A 23,553-nucleotide genomic window follows, 5' to 3' on the forward strand; every position below is an offset into this window, starting at 1 on the left:
CTGCGATACCTTATTTATGTCTTTTTTTATGTTTTGGCGCTTTTATGCAATTAAAACATTTTTATATAAAAAATTATTTTTGCATCACTTTATTCTGCGAGCTATAACTTTTTTATTTTTTTGCTGATGACACTTTATCGCAGCTCATTTTTTGCGGAACAAGATGACGTTTTCAGTGCTACCATCGTTATTTATATCCGTCTTTTTGATCGCACGCTATTACACTTTTTGTTCGGCGGTATGATGATAAAGCACTGTGTTTTGCTTTGCTTTTTTATTTTTATTTTTTAAGGGGTTCACTAAAGGGGTTAACTAGTGGGACAGTTTAATAGGGCGGGTCGTTACGGATGCGGCGATACTAAATATGTGTACTTTTAATGTTTTGTTTTTTTTATTTCCAAAAAATGAATTTATTAGGGAATATTTATTTATTTATTTTATTTATTTAGTGATCTTTTTATAAATTATTGTTACACTTTTTTTTTTTTACTTTATTTTATTGTCCCAGGGGGAGACATTACTGTAATGTGTCAGATCGCTGACACATACAGCAGTTTTCTCCCACATATGGGATATCAGCGTACTCAGGACAAATTGGACAACAACTTTTGGGGTCCAATTTCTCCGGTTACCCTTGGGAAAATAAAAAAATTGGAGACTAAAAGACCATGTTTGCAGGGAAGGAGGCCCCCAGAGCAGTGCAGAGCCCCCTCCCTGCCGATGCTTCCCTTATCGACCGGTACACTGCGATCATGTTTGAGTGCAGTGTGCCAGGGGTTAACGCAATCCTTCACAAGGGGTTAACTAGATTACAACTACAAGAGGGACCGGTGCTAATGCTACTGGGCCCCGCTGTAAACCACTGCAGAATGAATGAAATCCTGTCTGCGCAGGCTCTCCGGCTGACCGGACATGAACTGATTAGCATGGGAAGGTTTCTGAATTTTTTCCCATGCTGTCAGTTCATCTCAGGTCAGGCGGGGACTCCGCGCAGCCTCAGTGACATCAGCGGTAGTCACTGAGGCTGCGCGGAGTCCCCGGCTGACCTGAGGTTAACTCAGGAGCATGGGAAAAAGTTCAGAAACTTTCCCACGCTTATTAGTTCATCTCCAGTCAGCCGGGGAGGCTGCGCAGACATGATTTCATTCATTCTGCAGTGGTTTACAGCGGGGCCGGTAGCATTAGCACCGGTCCCTGTTATAAACTAGTTAACCACTTGTGATGGATTGCAGCGGGGGACCTGACTGAATTGCGGAGAGGTATGGATATTGTTGTATTTTTATTTATTTTTTTTTACAGGAGAACAAGGGATTCAGTTGGATTGGCTGCATAATAAATTTGGTCAAAAAGTTTGTGTAATTACTTCATTAAAATAATTTTTAATTAATGTGTGTGTCTTTTTTTTAACCCTTTACTACTATAGGATTAATAATGGATAGGTGTCTTATTGACACCACACCATTATTAACCTGGCTTAATGTCACCTTTCAATAGCAAGGTGACATTAACCCATTATTAACCCATGAGCCACCGCTAAAGGCAATGGGAATAGAGAGGCTAAGTGCCAGAATTGGCGCATCTTATAGATGCGCCTTTTCTGGGGTGGCTGGGGCAGGTTTTTTTAGCCGGGGGGGTAAAAACCATGGTCCATCTCTAGGCTATTAATATCTGCCCTCACTCTCCGGCTTTCCCTCTCTGGCGGAGAAAATATCACGGGAGCCCACGCAATTTTTTTCAACGAATTTACCCGTTAATTTAACACCTACATGCCCCAAATTTTACACACATACACTAATCTTTTATCTAATTATTAGTCAAAGACATATAAAACACTAAGTGAAATGAAATGGTTCACTGTATGTAAACCATGTGTTATTTCATGTCGGGTTTTGTAATGATTTTACAGAAGCCGGCAATTGATTTAGCGGCTATTATGCTATGTAGAACTCTATGAACTATAAATATATATGCATGTGTCTCAATGACGTATATATATGTGTATTCTATGTGTATATATCTATTCTTTCGTTTTTTTTTTAACCTGTCATTGGGCTCCATTATATGTCCATTTTGCAAGCCGGCGAGAAAATCTTGTCATACGGATGACATACGGACGTCACACGGATGCTTAGATGTGAGAAAATCGCATCCTGGCATTTCAATCAGATGACATGCGGATCACTGTTCATGAAACATTTGTGCGATTCTGGTCCGTGAAAAACGGACCGTATTTTTATACGTTCTGTGTGACTCCAACCTTATATTCCATATTCAGTTTACCCCCTGGGAAGGAGAAGTTAAAGTTCATAGAACAATTCGAAAATGACTTGGAATGTTCCATGTCTATCGAGAGGTGGAATCACTATTGTGACATCCTATCCAAAGGCAGGAGCCAAACGTCACTCACAGAAACGTCTCTAACGATCCTTCACAGAGCACATTATGCACCGATATAATTACATAAAATATCTCCCAAGACAACCTATAGATGCCTCAGGGAATTTGATTCTTTAGGCGATATGAAATATATCTGGTGGACTTGTCCCTTGGTAAAAACATTTTGGTGAGAGGTGAAAACATTAATCAGGAATGTAACTAGTAGGACTATCCAGCTTGGTCCAACTGTACTACTTTATGGAGATAAACCTCTAGGAGTACCTAATAAAACGATTAGCTTACTTAATTTCATTACTATGGCCACACTTTAGGAGGATTACAATAATTTAACATTGCACAATCTGTTGATCAATGTCAGGTCAGACATTAATTTTTTTTGCTCTATGATATCTCAGTCCTCTGCTATCTAAAAGGGGTTGTCCAGGTTTGGCATAAAAGTCTGCAGTTACTACATGTGACTTCAGACTTGCGAATCCTCACATTGCGCATCGCGTGTGCTGTCAGGAGTCTCCGATTCCGTCACTAGAAGCGAATAAGTGATATGCATAATCCCAGCCATATTCTGACAATATGACAATATGTGCATGGCATCACTCAATTCACTTGTGAGGACTGTGAGGATAAGCAAGTCTGCAGTCACATAGAGTAACTGCAGACTTACATAACATACTTGGAAACCCCCTTTAAGGAAAACTTGGCTACATTTGTATCACCTTACAACTACTCCTATCTGTTATGAAACATATGATACAATACAGTACAATAGTGCATTTTACGTTTTTGTAAAAATATTTTTTTATGATTATTTAGCTATATATTATTCTTTACCTATTAAAGCAGTTTAATACATACCAGGCCACGTTCATCTGCATTATTCAGTAGCCGCTGGAGAAATCCTTTAAACAGTTCAACACTTTCTTGTTCCTTTAATAAGTGGAAAGAAAAGAATGTTACTTTTTTATACACATAAAATATAACAAAAGGCTGTTTTATTGTTTTTTAGTAGTCTTAGTACTTGGCTGAATCACTGCCTCTCCATAGGTTCCTGGCTATATTATCTGTTATCACTGGAGGAGTGCAGCTCTAATGGGAACCACTAGGACAATATACCCTAGTAATATAATATACTGTACTTGGTTCGCTGTGTTTGCCTAAAGCTGAATTTTCATCAAATACATTTAGCAGTGAGCTTGTGTTTTCTCTGCACCTTACTAAAGATCAAGTATATCTGTCAGGGACACCGCACTGCACTTGCTCACTGAGCCAGTGCGCGTGTCCTGAGTAAGACAAACTGTGCTCAGAGATACCTGTGGATCGGGCAGCAGCAGAGAAGATGCGTGCTTCAGACCCACAGGACCTGAAGCACGTGACTGCTGGGGGCGTGGACTAAACTCCAGAGAGCTAGGAGCTGCAGGAAAACTCCTAGAATGGTAACTACGGAACAATGTTACTAATTGGCATAGACAGGGACATAAACCAGATCAGGCCGGGGTCAAAGCACGACAATTACCAAAGGGCAAGACAGAACGGATAGTCAAGACGTAGCCAAGAAGTCAGAAACCAGAGAAGCAGATATACAGTACAGAATCAACAGGCAAACTCACAACAGGGGACAGAACTGGATCAGAACCATATAAGCAAGCTATAAGACAACAAACAGGCACACAGGGGTCACAACACTCGGCCAAAGGCAAAAGTATAACTGACAGGGATTGGAGTTTCTCAGGGCTATAAAAAGCTCTGCCTGAACCAAAGAGAGGCCACAATAATTAACCCCAGGTGTGCAGGTCAAAGCCTGCACTGAGCTCAAGACATTAACCCCTGACGTGCAGGTCAAAACTTGCACTGGGATCATGACAGTACCCCCTTCTCAACGGGGGGCCTCTGGACCCCCAGGCTTCCCCGGGTACTTGGCATGGAAAGCCCGAACCAGGCGATCTGCATGTACAGAGTGAGCAGGGACCCATGAGCGATCCTCCGGTCCATATCCCTTCCAGTGGACCAGGTACTGCAAAGAGCGGTGCACCCGCCGAGAGTCCACAATATGTCCAACCTCATACTCCAAGTGACCCTTCTCCAACACTGGAGGAACAACAGACTCGGAGTCCTCCTTGACAGACCCCACGGGTTTCAACAGAGATTTATGGAACACATTGGATATCTTTAAGGAGGCAGGGAGACGCAACCTATATGCCACCGGGTTGACTATCTCCACAATCTTGTACAGACCAATGAACTTTGGTCCCAATTTAGCTGACAGTACCTTCAAGTTGATGTTACGTGTGGAAAGCCAAACCTTCTCCCCCACCTGAAACATGTGTCCCGGGGCCCTCTTTTTGTCAGCAAAATATTTGTACCTCCCCTGGGCCCGAGAGATATTACGCTGGACTTCAGCCCAGAGGTTTTTTAATCGTTGGATGAACCCCTCTGCCCCTTGACAACTGGAATCCACCCGTGAAAACTCCCCAAAATGAGGATTAAACCTATAATTGATTAGGAATTGGGACATGTTGGTGGACTGACTCACCCGGTTGTTAAAAGCGGATTCCGCCAATGGTAACGCATCACACCAATCCCCCTGTCTGGCGGAGGTCAGACACCTGAGAATTTGTTCTAGGGATTGATTGGTGCATTCCGTCTGACCATTACTCTCCAGGTGATATGCCGACAAGAAGCAGAGTGAAATGCCCAATTTCATTCAGAATGCCCTCTAAAATTTGGCCACAAACTGCACACATCTGTCAGACACCACATTCAGGGGTACCCCATGCAATCGGACCACAGGCTGCACGAACAACCTTGACAATGTTTCTGCTGAGGGTAGTGCTGCCAAGGGAATGAAATGGGCCTGTTTTGAAAACCTATCCACCACCACCCAGATCACGGTATTGCCCCTGGAAGGTGGAAGACCGGTAATAAAATCCATGGAGAGATGAGTCCATGGCCTATGAGGAACTGGTAAAGGTATGAGTTCCCCTGCCGGCCAGTTATGCGAGCTTTTGGAACGGGCACAAACTCCACAAGCAGCAATTAATTTCTTGACATCGGACCCCAGTGAAGGCCACCAAAAAACCCTGGCTACTGCCTCTCTAGTGGCCGTGATACCGGGACGAGCACTCAGCCTAGACTCATGAAACTCCTGCAGAAGTCTAGGCCGCAATAAATCTGGAACAAACAATTTATCCACTGGCCTGGTCGTCGGAGCTAGGAACTGAGCCCTCAAAATTTCTTGTTCCAACTCTGATGAGATCCCCGCCACTACCACCCCTGGGGGAAGAATGGAGAACGGCGGCTCGGGGGGAGACACCGGGTCAAAACTTCTGGACAGGGCATCCGATTTAACATTTTTGGACCCTGGTCGAAAAGTAATGGAGAATTGAAAGCATGAAAAAAAAAAAGTGACCAACGGGCTTGTCTAGGAGTAAGCCTCTTAGCAGATTCAAGGTATGTCAAATTTTTGTGATCCGTGATAACAGTGATAGGGTGAGCCGCCCCTTCCAAAAAGTGCCTCCATTCTTCGAATGCCAGCTTGACCGCAAGAAGTTCTCTATTGCCTACATCATAGTTTCTCTCGGCGGATGAGAACTTCTTGGAGAAGAAGGCACAGGGCTTGAGATTAGTAAGGGTGGCCGGACCTTGGGACAACACTGCCCCCACCCCTACTTCAGAAGCATCCACCTCCACAATAAATGGTTTGGACGAGTCTGGCTGGACCAACACCAGGGCGGACATGAAACATTTCTTAAGAGCTGAGAAGGACTCCTTAGCGAGTTCCGACCAATTTTTTACATCAGCCCCCTTCTGGGTAAGATCTGTGAGTGGTTTAACCACTTGAGAGAAACCTTTAATGAATCTCCGGTAATAGTTCGCAAATCCCAAGAAGCGCAGGAGCCCGTTGAGATCATGACAATTACCAAAGGGCAAGACAGAACGGATAGTCAAAATGTAGCCAAGAAGTCAGAAACCAGAGAAGCAGATATACAGTACAGAATCAATAGGCAAACTCACAACGGGGGACAGAACTGGATCAGAACCATATAAGCAAGCTGTAAGACAACGAACAGGCACACAGGGGTCACAACACTCGGCCAAAGGCAAAAGTATAACTGACAGGGATTGGAGTTTCTCAGGGCTGTAAAAAGCTCTGCCAAAGAGAGGCCACAATAATTAACCCCAGGTATGCAGGTCAAAGCCTGCACTGAGCTCCAGACATTAACCCCTGACGTGCAGGTCAAAACCTGCACTGGGATCTTGACAATATCAAGTGAACATGAAAAAGTCATGAACACACTGCTATGGACACTGGACCTGTACAAATCAGTTGTGTCTGGCTCAGGCATAAATACACACACACACGAGGTACCTCTCATTTAATGATAGAAAAACCCACAATGGTCACAGAAATACCTTGAATCTGACAAAGTAATAATAAATCAAAAATCTATGAAAATGAACAAATGAAAGTCAGACATTGCTTTTCACCCTTGCTTCCACAAAATAAAGAAAAAAAATAAACTCATGAAATAGGCCTGGACAGAAATGATGGTATCCCTAAAAATAATGAGATAAAAGAGACATGTTACATCAAGGTGTGTCCACTAATTAGCATCACAGGTGACTACAATCTTGGAATCAGTGAGTGGCCTGTATAGAGGGCTACAGATACTGTGCTGTTTGGTGACATGATGTGTATCACACTCAACATGGACCAGAGGAAGCGAAGGAAAGAGTTGTCTCAGGAGATTAGACTGAAAATTATAGACAAACAGGTTAAAGGTAAAAGTTATAAGACCATCTCCAAGCAGCTTGATGTTCCTGTGATTATAGTTGAATATATTGTCCGTTATTGGACATTAAGGGGTTAAAGGATAAAATTGCAAAGTTGATTAAATAATTTAATTGCTATTCAAAATACTCTCTCTACTCACAAATAGAGCGGATGTTAATTTTATTCTTGACTCATTGGCTAGGTTACCACCCACTGCTGCGGTTTGGCAGTGGTGGCTGCACATGCTTAGGTCCTGAGACTCCTGACTGATCAAAACAATTATCCAAAAATTCTGGTGTATATCACTTTGAAAAATTGCAAAATGTTTGCACATCAGAGTTGTGCAAAAATGTTGCTACTTTTGTTGTTTTTGCACCAGTTTCACTCAGCTCCACCAACGTGGGCAGAGCTGAGGCAGAACGGGGACTTATTCATAAAGAGCTGTAGTGTACCTAATGCCAGAAATCTTACCTCAGTCCCTGACTGGAGTAAAATTTGTGAAGAGGCAAACGCCACTTTTCAGATGCGCCTGATTCATTCAGAGGCATGCAACTCTGACTCTAGCACACAGGCACACATTATCTGACTCCATCACACCCCCTCATCAAGACCAGTATGAACATCGCTGAGCTGTTAAACACTGCTCTACAATTGGCCAGATCATTTGAGTGCACTGTTAGCTTACGATCTGGCACAGCCACCTTCCTCTGATGCTGTAATAGTAAAGGTGCCTCTGGTTGAAGTATTGGAGCGAGCATGTCAGCTGTGTGAAAAATGATTCAAGAACTTGAGAAGACAACGTTAAAAAAAATTTGCCCAGAGCTCAGTTTATTTAAATGGAAAAGTAGTAGATTAGTTTCTCTATTCCTCATCAACTAAGTCACTGATTTCAGAATCAGTATTCCTGAATTATGCCATGATGTAGCCACCAGTATCATTTTGGGCAGTAGAAATATTCCACATTCATATCAGTGCCTTAGCTGCATTGCTGGTTATGAAGTTAAGCTTTGTTCTTTAGGAGTACATGTGGCTTTCCGACAGGCGGCCTAGTACAGAAACTCCTAACAGTGTTTTTGAGTGGGTTATCTGATACTAAATTAGTGTTCTTTATCAAAGAGAATCACATACAAGTTGAAAAGTGGCACTCTATGTCCTGTAAAATTTTCTTTACTCAACCAAAATTAAAACATGGATGCAGCAGAGTGGGTCTAATGGAGAAAGACGGCAGTTTCACGTCTAACTGATGCTTCAACTGGTCCAGGTATGGCAAGACATGGAAAGACCAAACCCTCTATAGAGAACACACCTAAGGTATGTGGATGACATTTTTAAAGTTTGGGCAGGAACAAAAAATCAGTACCATAACTTGGTGAATTATTTGAACAACATCAATTCGATGAATATGTGGTTTACATCTACTTTTGGCAATTCCGAATTAGATTTTTAAGATGTTAAAGGGAAGGTGCCATCCAAAAATTTTTTTTTCAGCAGTTGAAAAAATGTAAAGAATTAATGTTTACATGTTCTTAAAATATATTATCATTTGTTTTTAATTTTGCAAAATGTGAAAAATAATTTTTAAAAGTTTGGCATTTCCACTTGTTAACACTAGGGGGAGCAGCTACTGAAATTTGGCACAAAAACCTAGTGTACAACTAGCTCACATTACTGCCCTGCAGTAATTATGGGCGGAATCTTCTGACATGGGTGTGGTGTCACTCCTCTCCTCCCCTTCTGGGTGTTTGCTAAGGGAAAAGAGAGGATGACATCTAGGAACACAGTGAGCAGCCATTTTGATGGGGCCTGCAAAGTTGCTGACTGTCTTTGCATGCAAAGTCTGGATCAGAACAGGTCATCAATCAGAAGAAATGTTTCCTGGATTTCTGTGGAGCAGACAAGCAGACGGTCCATCCATGTGTATAAAACACAGCGCTCTATGTACAATCCCTGGCACTGAACAGGGTGCCCCCCCATAGACCAGCACACTGCTCTCCTGAAATACTCTGTGCTGCTGTCGCCCTGCTCCTTCCACCATACATCAGGCCCCTGTCGCCTCGCTTTCACACATCGCCAGGACAGGATCTGAGGAGAGGAATGGGGTCTTCGGTCACCGAGGATGGCAGGCAGCAAGGATTCTGGGAGCAGGGTGACAGCAGCACAGAGTATTTTAGGAGAGCAGTGTGCTGGTCTATGGGGGCACAGAGGGGGATATATGGGGGAGGAGCAGGGTGACAGCACCACAGAAATCCAGGAAACATTTCTGCTGATTGATGGCCTGCTCTGATCCAGACTTTGCATGCAAAGACCCCATTCCCCTCCTCAGATCCTGTCCTGGTGATGTGTGAAAGCGAGGTTACAGGCGCAGTCCGGGGTGATGCTGGGAAGCAGGCTGGGGGGAAATGGAGCCATTCAGTAATGATAAAAATGAGACCCCTCTCTTCAGCTGCCTCACCAGCCCTCCCCTGACTGCACCTATTACCCCTGACCCGTGTGCAGGTGCTCAGCCAGAACCACCCTAGAATGGGTCCCCTTTTAGCAGATAATACTGCCATAGTGTTCTCACATAATACCGCCATATACTTCACACATAATACCACCATATACTTCACACAATACCACAATGTAGATCACACATAAATCCAGCAGGGTGATAGCAGCACAGAGTATTTCAGGAGAGCAGTATCACACGGGATAGGATTAGATACACGGCTCAGCAGACTGTATCACACAGGATAGGATTAGATACACAGCTCAGCAGTCAGTATCACACAGGATAGGATTAGATACACGGCTCAGCAGTCAGTATCACACAGGAGAGGATTAGATACACGGCTCAGCAGACTGTATCACACAGGATAGGATTAGATACACAGCTCAGCAGTCAGTATCACACAGGATAGGATTAGATACACGGCTCAGCAGTCAGTATCACACAGGAGAGGATTAGATACACGGCTCTGCAGTCCATATCACACAGGAGAGAATTAGATGTCCAGCAGATTGCCAAGTGTTTTGAATCAGCAGGGAGCAGCTCCTCCTTTGTTTTGCAGGGGCAGCAGCTGGTCGGGTGTTTTGGAAAGAGCAGCTTGGTCTCCAGGAGCTCGTCCTAGGTCCTCTCCTGCAGCTGGTATGTGCAGAGTGAACATCCAAGCCCTTATGCTGGAACAGTACAGCATCAGTGATAACAGTGCTTGCAACAGAGTGTAAATGGAGCTAAAAGGAAAGCACTGGGCTCTAATAAGATGGCGCCTGGCCACACCTACAGCTGTGAATTGAGCTGCCCACAGAGGCGTGCCCAGTTCACTCCTGATGCTGCTGCAATGATAGAGATAGGGTCGGGAGCCGACCGTTATGTCTTATGCCCAGGGACTGCCGTAAATGAGCATGGAAAGTGTCGTTCAGCAGCCAGAAAGGTAAGATGGCAGCCCCCAGTGGCTGCATTAATATAGTAAAAAAAACAAACCATACACATCACTGAGTCAAGCTTAGGGGACAATATCTTTTTATACTTTTTTCTTTTTTACATTAAATTATGAAAAAACACGGCACCTTCCCTTTAAAATTTGTGTTAATAATGGCATTCTGGTGACTTTTAGAAAGCCAGCCTCTACCAATTCCCTTCTACATTTTAAAAGTGCTCATCCATTTCACACTAAAAGGTCAGTCCCATATAGTCAATTTCCTAGTTTAAGAAAAATTAATACTCATAATGGTCGTTTTGAGGCACAAGCAAATGAGCTTAGGGGAAGATTCTCTTTTAGAGGTTGCCCTGATTCTTTTTTGGAAGAAGCATTGGAGAGGGTAAAATGTGTTAATCAGAATGACGTACTGTGACATGCTAGTATACAACGGAAAAAAGAGAAACAAAAAAGATTAATCTTTAATTTGAAATATGGCCCGATGGACAACATAATTCGTTCAGCAATCTTAAGTGATTGGCATGTATTAGATTCAGATAAAGATCTAGCTGAAGTGACAGCACGAAAACGGTGTATGAATTTGAAAGACACCTTGGTCAGGAATCGTATCAAAACAAAATCCAAAAATGGGTTGAAAAAATCCAAAATGGTGTGAAATGTTATTTAGGAAGTTCGGCTTTTTTCATCTGAATGTTAGTCCTCTCAGGTTATGTGCAATAACACAGCAGGTTTCTGATTTCATCTCCGGTCAAACTTATGTGATGTTCTTTATTTTTTGTCCTTGAGGCTTGTATTATATTGGGAAAACAGACAACTCTGTGTCAGATTTAGGGAACATTTAAAGTCTATTTCATTGGGAAAAGGTTCCAACAGACTTATTGAACATGTCTGAGATGCACATTCAGACCCTGAGGGGCTCGGATTTGCAGGTTTCGAGAGGGTTTACTTACCTAAATAAGCAGGTAACCTTTCCAAACTGCTGCTGCTAAGTGTTTTTACAATCTCGATTTGTAGGTTTGTGCCTAAATGTAAGCTTTATCCTTGCAAAGTTTTGTGTGACGTGTGAAGACAGGTGTGTCATGTATACAGTAAATCAGAGGTCTTTCCACATCTTGCCGTACCTGGACCCATTGAAGCATCAGTTAGTTAGATGTGAAACGGCCGTCGTTCTCCATATGACCCACTCTCTTCCATCTACATTTTAATCTTGCTTGAATAAAGTAAACGGGACAGAGCGTGCCTCCATTCATCCTATACAGTCATATGTAAAAGTTTGGGCACCCCTATTAATGTTAACCTTTTTTCTTTATAACAATTTTGGTTTTTGCAACAGCTATTTCAGTTTCATATATCTAATAACTGATGGACTCAGTTATATTTCCGGATTCAAATGAGGTTTATTGTACTAACAGAAAATGTGCAATCTGCATTTAAACAAAATTTGACCGGTGCAAAAGTATGGGCACCCTTATCATTTTCTTGATTTGAACACTCCTAACTACTTTTTACTGACTTCCTGAAGCACTAAATTGGTTTTGTAACCTCATTGAGCTTTGAACTTCATAGCCAGGTGTATCAAGTCATGAGAAAAGGTATTTAAAGTGGCCACTTGCAAGTAGTTCTCCTATTTGATTCTCCTATGAAGAGTGGCATCATGGGCTCCTCAAAACAACTCTCAAATGATCTGAAAACAAAGATTATTCAACATAGCTTTTCAGGGGAAGGATACAAAAAGTTGTCTCAGAGATTTAACCTGTCAGTTTCCACTGTGAGGAACATAGTAAGGAAATGGAAGAACACAGGTACAGTTCTTGTTAAGCCCAGAAGTGGCAGGCCAAGAAAAATATCAGAAAGGCAGAGAAGAAGAATGGTGAGAACAGTCAAGGACAATCCACAGACCACCTCCAAAGACCTGCAGCATCATCTTGCTGCAGATGGTGTCACTGTGCATCGGTCAACAATGCAGCGCACTTTGCACAAGGAGAAGCTGTATGGGAGAGTGATGTGAAAGAAGCCGTTTCTGCAAGCACGCCACAAACAGAGTCACCTGAGGTATGCAAAAGCACATTTGGACAAGCCAGTTACATTTTGGAAGAAGGTCCTGTGGACTGATGAAACAAAGATTGAGTTGCTTGGTCATACAAAAAGGCGTTATGCATGCGCTGTATTGTTGACCGATGCACAGTGACACCATCTGCAGCAAGATGATGCTGCAGGTCTTTGGAGGTGGTCTGTGGATTGTCCTTGACTGTTCTCACCATTCTTCTTCTCTGCCTTTCTGATATTTTTCTTGGCCTGCCACTTCTGGGCTTAACAAGAACTGTACCTGTGTTCTTCCATTTCCTTACTATGTTCCTCACAGTGGAAACTGACAGGTTAAATCTCTGAGACAACTTTTTGTATCCTTCCCCTGAAAAGCTATGTTGAATAATCTTTGTTTTCAGATCATTTGAGAGTTGTTTTGAGGAGCCCATGATGCCACTCTTCATAGGAGAATCAAATAGGAGAACTACTTGCAAGTGGCCACTTTAAATACCTTTTATCATGATTTGATACACCTGGCTATGAAGTTCAAAGCTCAATGAGGTTACAAAACCAATTTAGTGCTTCAGGAAGTCAGTAAAAAGTAGTTAGGAGTGTTCAAATCAAGAAAATGATAAGGGTGCCCATACTTTTGCACCGGTCAAATTTTGTTTAAATGCAGATTGCACATTTTCTGTTAGTACAATAAACCTCATTTGAATCCAGAAATATAACTGAGTCCATCAGTTATTAGATATATGAAACTGAAATAGCTGTTGCAAAAACCAAAATTGTTATAAAGAAAAAAAGTTAACATTAATAGGGGTGCCCAAACTTTTACATATGACTGTATGTGATTACCTGAAGACTGCTTCTTCTGGTGCAGCACCCGTGGATCCTTAGGCCTGTTTCACACTTCAGTTTTATGTGTCAGTTAAAATCCGCCAAAAAGGTGGAAAAGCGGATCCGTTCCTAACTGATGTGAACGGATGCCACAGGATCCGTTTTTTGGACGGGAAGGAGAGAGATAGAGAGAGAGAGAGATTTTTTTTTCTTCTCTGGCTGCCAGAAATGATTTCAGGGTTAAATTTCTTCCTGACTTCATTCCTCCGGGCATGCGCTGTATAAAAATGCGGATCCTTCACTACAAAAAACGTTACATGGTCCGTCCAGGCATCTCGGCGGACGCAAAAAAATTGACGGATCCGCAAAAAAACGGATCCAACGGATGGCCATCCGTCAAGATCCGCCAGTAATGCAAGTTAATGGGGGAAAAAACGGATCCGCCGAAAAAATGGCGGATCCGTTTTTTTGCAAAAACGGCGGATTTTGACTGATGGTCAAAAACGGAAGTGTGAAACAGGCCTTATACTGGCAAGGTGAAATCAACCCTATCCATTTTAGAGGTGTGCACTTTTGATTGGTGCCAGATTACCTATTTTTGCCTGCCTTTATCAAACAGAGTTTGTTCAAAATGTCTCATTTAGTGTGTGATTTAGTTCAGTCTTGAGCTCTGATCCCAGGAATTGCACCAACAGGTAAGGCTGTGTTCATGTACGGTCTGTTGCAATCTATGTTCTTATTTCCACATTTCTATATTGTTATAGGAAAATAATGGTGCCGTGAATGCAGGACACCAGCTTGACCAGACGGACTTCACCAATTAATGGGGTGGACAATGGCGTTTGGTATTTTTGGCCATATCTTCAATGAGGTTCTCAACTGAGCCATCCACGCAAATGTGCACAGAGCCTAACATAGTTATGATTACCTATATAATATTTAACTATTGCGGTCAAAAAAAAAGAAAAAAGAAAAGTTTGTGTTTTGTTTTTGGCATTCCATTTATAATTAGTTAATGAATAATAATAATAAAGATTAAAATCATATTGATTAAAAGCAAAATCATACCAAATCATCTTTAGGATCAGTAAAGACAACATTTTCAAGAATAATTTGCATTTTATTGGAGTCCCAGTTTTCGTTATTTAGAAACTTGTTAATCTCCAGTCCTATATCAATATCCATGACAGAGTTCTGTAGGAGGAAAGAAAGCGTGGTTAAAAATGGAATCACCGAAAGAACAAAAGTAAAATGAAGAAATCTGTAATAGAAATAATACCAGAAAAATGTATTTTATATGAAATTGGGCTGTGCTGCCGATGAATGTCCTATGGCAAACAATGAATATTAATCACTTCAGCCAAATACAATGTTCACTTCAAAAGTAATCCACTTATTAATTTAGAATGCATTACTTTGGTAACTGGTTTAATTCTAGAGAGTATGCTCTTTATAAAATTATATAAAATAACAAAATGTACAGCAGTTACATAGAAAAAGGATTGCAAACATTATTTTCCTTACTTAATGTATCTATTTGATTTTGGCAATAAGTGAAACATCGTTAGACAATTGAAATTGGTTTTGTTTTTTTATAAAAAAAAAAAGAACAATCTAGAAATTACATATTAACCCCTTTCTGACATCAGGCATAATAGTACGCCGAATTCGGACACCCTCCCTATGACATGGGCTCCAGCGCTGAGTACACATCTTTTCCAGCACCTGTTAGCTGTTTTGAACAGCAGACATGTGCCTCTAACAATCGTGGGTGGAGTGGCGATCCTCCTGCGATTGTTAACGAGTTAAATGCCGCTGTCAAACTCTGGGATTTAAAAATGCGCTTCCTACAAGCACGCCGGAAATCCCACCCATCGGTGACCCCGTCATATGATCGAAGGTCATTGATAGGTTGGCATGACAACCAGAGGTCTCAGCAGACCTCTATGGTTGTCACTTCCGGACTGCTATGAGCTCCTCCCGATGGTCAGCGCTCATAGCAAGTGAGTAATTCTGCTACATACTGGCGATCTGATCATCACCGGTATGTAGCAGAGCCAATCAGCTTATGGCAGCTTCTAGTCTTCCATGGACACTATTGAAGCATGCTTAAAGTAAAAAAAAAATATTTTTTTTAAATATTAAAAAAATAAAAAAAAAAAATATAAAAGTACAAATCACCCCCTTTCGCCCCATTCAAAATAAAACAATAAAATAAAATCAAATATACACATATTTGGTATCGCTGCATTCAGAATTGCCCAATCTATCAATATAAAGAAAGAATTAACCCGATCGCTAAACGGCATAACAAGAAAAAAAGTAAAAACGCCAGAATTACATTTTTTTTGGTCACCACAACATTGCATTAAAATGCAATAACAGGCAATCAAAAGATTGTATCTGCTCCAAAATGGTATAATTAAAAACATCAGCTCGGCACTTGAAAAATAAGCCTTCACCCAACCTGATATCATGAAAAAATAGAAACGCTATTGGTATCGGAAAATGCAAAAACAGGAAGAAAAAAGACCAAACAAAAAATGGAGTGCACACCTAATGCAAATCAATACATACAAATTTTTATTGAGAACCCAAAACAGACAACAAATTTAACAACATCTAAAACCAAAATACAACATGATGAACCAATCACACCCCTAGTGGAAATGGCGTCTACAAGGGACAATAACTGTATGGAGCTCCATTAACATTAAATAATCCTAATAATGCACCAATAACCATTACCATTTAGTGCCAAAATCACTACTGGCTGATCATAATACCCAATCCTATAAAGTTATACCTATATAGTCACTTAATAAAGGGCCCAATAATAGATTGAAAAATGCATGGTATGGTTGCAGAGAAGAAAGTGCCAGTGCACAGCGATACGCGTGGGGTCTTCCCACACACCCCTGCTTTATGTGGACTGACTGCCCACTTGGTCTTGACAGGGGCTCCTCTTTCCTTGAGCTACACAGGTTCGTGGGTTCATATCCCTCTTTTATGACAGCTTTTGCTCCTATTGGAGCATTTAGTGTTTTCAGATTATCTTTTATTACCTAAGCACTGGCACATGTTTGGATCATCATGTCGTATTTTGGTTTTAGATGTTTTTAAATTTGTTGTCTGTTTTGGGTTCTCAATAAAAATTTGTATGTATTGATTTGCATTAGGCGCGCACGCCATTTTTTATTTGTTCTTTTTTCTTCCTGTTTTTGCATTTTTCATATTCCAACAAGGTGTAGCACCCTATTACCATAGGTGCATCCTATTTTCTTTACATGGGTATCGGAAAATGGCACATTTTTTTTCAACAAACATTGGAATTTTTTTTTCAGCACTTAGATAAAAAAGAACCTAGACATGTTTGGTGTCAATGAACTCGTAATGACCTGGAGAATCATAATGGCAGGGCAGTTTTAGCATTTAGCGAACATAATAAAAAAGTAAAACAAAACACAATTGTGGAATTGCACTTTTCTTTTGCAATTTCACTGCACTTGAATTTTTTTTTGCTGTTTTCCAGTACATGATATGTTAAAGCCAATGGTGTCGTTCAAAACAAACCCTCACATGGCCGTATTGACCGAAAAATAAAAACGTTTTGGCTCTGGGAAGAAGGGGAGCGAAAAACGAAAACGCAAAAACGAAAATACCTCCGGTCATGAAGGGGTTAATAAAAAATATTTATTCAAAATATTTTTTTTTCCTTTTATAACTTTCCACATTAAACATTTTCAAATATTCTTGTTTTTACACTGACCATTAAAGCAAACTTAATCTTTCTGTTTTCTGCAGTTAATTTGTCAATTTGCAGAAGGTTTGTAATTAAAAAATATGATTAGAATATTTTTATGTCACTGATATACTTTAGATAGCAAAGTTCTACCAAGACTTCACGTTCACTGATGGTCCCAGGTCGTGGCAGCTTCTCTTCAGTCCTGTGCTCAAGACAGGAGAATGACTACTGTGTTGGTGCATTACCAGGACTGTGTGTGATGGGGGCTGGCTGACTGCTCATTTCAATAGAAAAGTTAGCCCCATTCTCACTCTATACATTGGCGGTGACATATAAGAGGCTTAGCTATAGAAATGAGCAGTCCGTCAGCTCTCATCACACAAAGCACAAGTCATATGCCAACACGGCAGCCTGCGGTTCAGACGCCTGTTGGATGTACTGCCAAATTATCTAAAAAGTCTTTGGCGACGGATTATGGTAGAGAAATGGACATTCAATTCATGGACACAAACATTCCTGCAGTCTACATGCCAATTGCACGCACCCTCAAAATTTGCAACATCTATGGCGTTATGCTGGGCGATAAAACTGCACATTTTAGAGTGGTCATGAAAATGGGAGCGGTTATATTTTGTTCAGTCTATTATATATATATATATATATATATATTTATTTATTTATTTATATATATATATATATATATATATATATATATATATATACATACACACACAACAAGTGCTTCTCACAAAATTAGACTATCATCGAAAAGTTAATTTACTTCAGTTCTTCAATATTAAAAGGAAAACATATATTATATAGAGACATTACAAACTGAGTGATCTATTTCAAGTGTTTATTTCTGTTAATGTTGATGATTATAGCTTACAGGCAATGAAAACCCAAAAGTCATTATCTCAGTAAATTAGAATAATTAACAAAAAACACCTGTAAAGGCTTCCTAAGTGTCTACAAAGGTCCCTTAGTCTGTTTGAGTAGGTTCCACAATCATGGGGAAGACTGCTGATTTGACAGATGTCCAGAAGGCAGTCACTGACACACTCCACAAGGAGGGTAAGCCACAAAAGATCATTGCTAAAGAAGATGGCTGTTCACATATTAATGGAAAGTTGAGTGGAAGGAAAAAGTGTGGTAGAAAAAGGTGCACAAGCAACCAGGATAACCGCAGCCTTGAAAGGATTGTTAAGAAAAGGCCATTCAAAAATTTGGGGGAGATTCACAAGGAGTGACCTGCTGCTGGAGTCATTGCTTCAAGAGCCACCACACACAGATGTATCCGGGACATGGGCTAGAAGTGTCGCATACCTTGTGACAAGCCATTCATGACCAATAGACAATGCCAGATGTGTCTTGCCTGGGCCAAGGAGAAAAAGAACTGGACTGTTGCTCATTGGTCCAAGGTGTTGTTTTCAGATTAAAGTAAATTTTGCATTTCCCTTTGAAATCAAGGACTCAGAGTCTGGAGGGAGAGTGGAGAGGCACACAATCCAATGCTTGAGGTCTAGTGTGTAGTTTCCACAATCAGTGATGGTTTGTGGAGCCATGTCATCTGCTGGTCTAGGTCCACTGTGTTTTATCAAGACCAAAGTCAGCGCAACCGTATACCAGGAAATTTTAAAGCACTTCATGCTTTCCTCTGATGACAAGCTTTTTGTGGATGGAAATTTCATTCTCCAGCAGGACTTGGTATCTGTCCACACTGCCAAAAGTACGAACACCTGGTTTAAAAACAACAGTATCACTGTGCTTGATTGGCCAGCATTCTTCTGATGTCAATATCATTGAGCCACTCTGGGGAGATCTCAAGCGTGCAGTTTATGATAGACAGCCCAGGAATTTACAGGAACTGGAGGCTTAGAAGAGTGGGCAGCTTTACTATCTGAGAAAATAAAGAACCTCATCCACAACTACCACAAAAGACTTCAAGCTGTCATTGATTTTAGAGGGGGCAATACATGGTATTAAAAAATGGGGTATGTGAACTTTTGATCAGGGTCATTTTGATGTTTTAGTTGTCATTATAATTTTAAAAAGAGAAAACACAGTAGTTTGACAATAAATGGCTTCAATCAACCACTAACCATGAGTGGAGAAAAAGTTTTGGTGTTATCATTCATATTCTCTGAAAAAAGGCCAAGAAAGCAAAAGTTCTGCCAGAGTATGTAAACTTTTGAGCACAACTGTATTTAATCAGTTTAGTATGAGATACATTGGATAAAAGTGCATTGTGACTATAGGGGTTAATTGTCTCAGATTGTGTATATTTTATGAACTGAAGTTCAAATATGTTCCCAATGTGGGTGGAAATAATAGATCGGATTCCTGCTCTTATTTGAATCTATAATGTTTTAATTAAAGAAGCACGCTCATTAAACTTTTCATTGGCTTATCTAGTGTGAATGTACATGAAGTGTAGGTGAATTAATATACTTACCAATCGGCATCAACCCTGGTTTCCAGTATTGTTCTTGTCCTCTTCGCTCTCATGTGACAGCTATTTTGACTTTCAGATGACTCTGGCCTATGAGTCTGAAGTTGCATTTTATACACAATCTATACACTTGGTCTTGGCCAACTCATAAAGTCCCACGGATTCCAGTACCACCTTTATGCTGATGACACTCAGATCTACCTCTCTGGCCCAGACGTCTCCTCTCTGCTTCCAGAATCCCAGAGTGTCTATCAGCCATAGCCTCCTTCTTCTCCTCTCGCATCCTCAAGCTCAATGTGGACAAATGTGAACTCATCATCTTTCCTCCATCTCACAGATCCTCCTTACCCGACCTAGCTATAACAATTAATGACATCACGTTTTCCCCAGTACCAGAAGTTCACTGCCTAGGAGTAACCTTTGACTCTGCCCTGTCCTTCAAACCGCACATCAAAGCTCTTTCAACCTCCTGTCACCTCCAGCTCAAAAATATTTCCAGAATCCGTCCTTTCCTCAACCCTCAATCTACTAAAATGCTTGTGCATGCCCTCATCATCTCCCGCCTCGACTACTGCAACATCCTTTTCTGTGGTCTCCCTGCTAACACCCTCGCACCTCTCCAGTCCATCCTTAACTCTGCTGTCCGACTAATTCATCTTTCTCCTCGCTACTCCTCCGCTTCTCCCCTCTGCAAATCTCTTCACTGGCTCCCATTCCCTCAGCGTATCCAGTTCAAATTACTAATACTGACCTACAAGGCCATCTATAATTTGTTTCCCCCATATGTCTCTAAACTAATTTCCTGATACCTTCCCTCACGTAATCTCCAGTCCTCCCAAGACCTCCTTCTCTCCTCCACACTTATTTGCTCCTCACCCAACCGCCTCCAAGACTTCTCCCGAATTGCCCCCCCATCCTCTGGAATTTTTTGTCCCAACATGTCCGACTATCAACCACATTTGGATCCTTCAGACGGAACCTGAAAACCCACCTCTTCAAGAAAGTCTGCAGCCTGCAATGACCCCGCTACCTCCTTCTCTCCCACCACTACCGGAGATATCACCTCAACCAACACCGGAACTGCTGCAACCCACCAACCTACTGTCTCCTTCCCAACCATCCTGTAGCATGTAAGCCCGAAAGGGCAGGGTCCTCTCCCCTCTGTATCAGTCTGTCATTGTTAGTTTGTTTACTGTAAGTGATATCTGTACTTTGTATGTAACCCCTTCTCATGTACAGCACCATGGAATCAATGGTGCTTTATAAATGAATAATAATAATAAAGTAAATCTATGGCGTTTCAGAACAAGGTTCTATAGATTTACATTGTAAAAGTGACTTCTGGTTCAGACATAAACCTCAGGGTGATTCAGCAAGTTGGAATAATTGTCACGTGAGTAGAAGAGAACCAGAGTGGTGCTGATAACCAGGGAAGATACTGTTTGGTGAGTATATTAATTCACCTACATTACATGTACATTCACATAGGATAAGCCAATAAAAATGTTCATGGGACTGCTTCTATAAATTAAGTCCCATCTAGTGGACACCCTTACGTTGTAATAATGATTATTTCAAGATTAGTATTTTTTAACACACAGAAGACCAGAACTAGATTATATTAATAATCTCTAAATTGTTATTATTTATTCTCATTCTAATTATGACTAGTGTTGAGCATTCCGATACTGCAAATATCGGGTATCGGCCGATATTCGCTGTATCGAAAGTCCGATACCGAGTACCGATATTTTTTCAATATCGGATATCGGAATCGGAAGTTCCCATAATGCAATGAGCCACTGTTGTGGCTGTGATTGGCTGCCGAAATGACGTCATCATGATGCGCGTTCTGTGCGCATCATGATGCGTCGTCAGTTCGGGCCTTCCGGGGGTCTGTGCCGGCCTGCCGGTGGTCTGTGCCGACTGTGCGGGGGTCTGTGCGGACTGCCGGGGGTCTGTACCGGCCTGCCGGGGGGCTGTGCCGGCCTGCCGGTGGTCTGTGCCGACTGTCCGGGGGTCTGTGCCGACTGTCCGGGAGTCTGTGCAGACTGCCGGGGGTCTGTACCGGCCTGCCGGGGGGCTGTGCGGACTGCCCAGGGGTCTTTACCGGCCTGCCGGTGGTCTGTGCCGACTGTCCGGAGGTCTGTGCCGACTGCCCGGGGGTATGTGCCGACTGCCCGCGGGTCTGTGCGGACTGCCCGGGGGGCTGTACCGGCCTGCCGGGGGGCTATGTCGGCCTGCCGGTGGTCTGTGCTGACTGTCTGGGGGTCTGTGCAGGCTGCGGGGGTCTGTGCAGGCATCGTCCGATGGGACTACAAGTCCCATCGGGCGATGTCTGCTACCATGACGGTGATTGACACATTAGCCAATGATGGGACAGTAGTAGTCCCATCATCCGGCTAATGTGTTGAATGTAAAAAAAAATAAAAAAAATATACATACATACTACATACATGCTACATACATACTACATACATGCTACATACATACTACATGCATGCAACATACATACTACATATATACCACATGCATGCAACATGCATAGCATACTACATATATACCACATATATACTACATGCATGCAACATACATATATACTACATATATACTACATGCAACATGCATACTACATATATACTACATGCATGCAACATACATACATACTACATATATACCACATGCATGCAACATACATACATACAACATATATACTACATGCATGCAACATGCATACTACATATATACTACATGCATGCAACATACTACATATATACCACATGCATGCAACATGCATACTACATATATACCACATATATACTACATGCATGCAACATACATATATACTACATGCAACATACATACATACATACTACATATATACCACATGCATGCAACATGCATACTACATATATACCACATATATACTACATGCATGCAACATACATATATACTACATGCAACATACATACATACTACATATATACCACATGCATGCAACATGCATACTACATATATACCATATACTACGTGTTTCCTCACAAAGGCCTAGGCAGGGGACACTTTGTGAGGAGGATGAGGAGGAGTCGATTGAGGAGGAAGACATCACTCCAGAGGAGGGAGGTACACAAACCTCTACTCAGTATGTACAGCGAGGGTGGGGTGATGCAGAGCAGGCCGAGGTCACGCCTCAAACAGGGGACAGCGGTTCTTTGACAGTTGGGAGTCTGCAGCACATGGTTGATTTCATGCTGCAGTGCCTGAGAAACGACCGCCGCATCGCCCACATTCTCGTCTCGGCTGATTATTGGGTGTACACCCTCCTAGATCCTCGCTACCGGGACAGCGTACAAAGGCTCATACCAACGTTGAACCGGGAGCGTAAACTGCGGGAGTACGAAGAGTCACTGGTGCAGTCCATAATGTTTTCCATTCCACCCGACAGTATTGTTGCTAGTGCCTTACAAAGCAGCTCTGTGCGTCGAGGCAGTGGAGGAAACTCTGCACAAAGAGGGAGCAGAGGCAGCGCCGCAGCACAAGGCAAGACCACTATGGCCCAAATGTGGCAAAGTTTTGTGTGTCCACCACAATTGTCTACACCATCAGCAACTCCTCGAGTCAGCAGGAGGCAACGCTTCCGTCAGATGGTGTCAGACTACATGTCTTGCCCTGTCACTGTACTCCCAGATGGCTCTTCCCCCTTCAAGTTTTGGGTCTCTAAGCTGGATACATGGCCAGAGCTTAGCCAGTATGCATTGGAGGTGCTGGCTTGCCCTGCTGCCAGTGTATTATCGGAACGTGTCTTTAGTGCCGCAGGTGGTGTACTAACAGACCGTCGCACGCGACTATCTTCCGATAATGTTGACCGGCTGACTTTTCTGAAAATGAACAAGGCCTGGATCTCCAA

At 42.0% G+C, this 23,553-nt stretch overlaps 1 protein-coding gene across 4 annotated transcripts in view; it reads right to left on the reverse strand.

Annotated features, from left to right (window-relative positions):
- The window catches only part of LOC141096337 (uncharacterized), a 252,395-nt gene that overhangs the window by 80,971 nt on the left and 147,871 nt on the right, over positions 1-23,553 (reverse strand). For all 4 annotated transcript variants that reach the window (XM_073582871.1, XM_073582872.1, XM_073582873.1 and 1 more), the window contains 2 exons: positions 14,518-14,643; positions 3,250-3,321 (listed from right to left, as the gene is read on the reverse strand). In XM_073582871.1, coding sequence (XP_073438972.1) covers positions 3,250-3,321; positions 14,518-14,643 — 198 coding nt within the window. The remainder of the gene's footprint in view (positions 1-3,249; positions 3,322-14,517; positions 14,644-23,553) is intronic.

This window comes from Dendrobates tinctorius, unplaced genomic scaffold (assembly GCF_039654945.1).
Source record: "Dendrobates tinctorius isolate UK_male_01 unplaced genomic scaffold, ASM3965494v1 ptg000074l, whole genome shotgun sequence".
Classification (NCBI taxonomy): domain Eukaryota; kingdom Metazoa; phylum Chordata; class Amphibia; order Anura; family Dendrobatidae; genus Dendrobates; species Dendrobates tinctorius.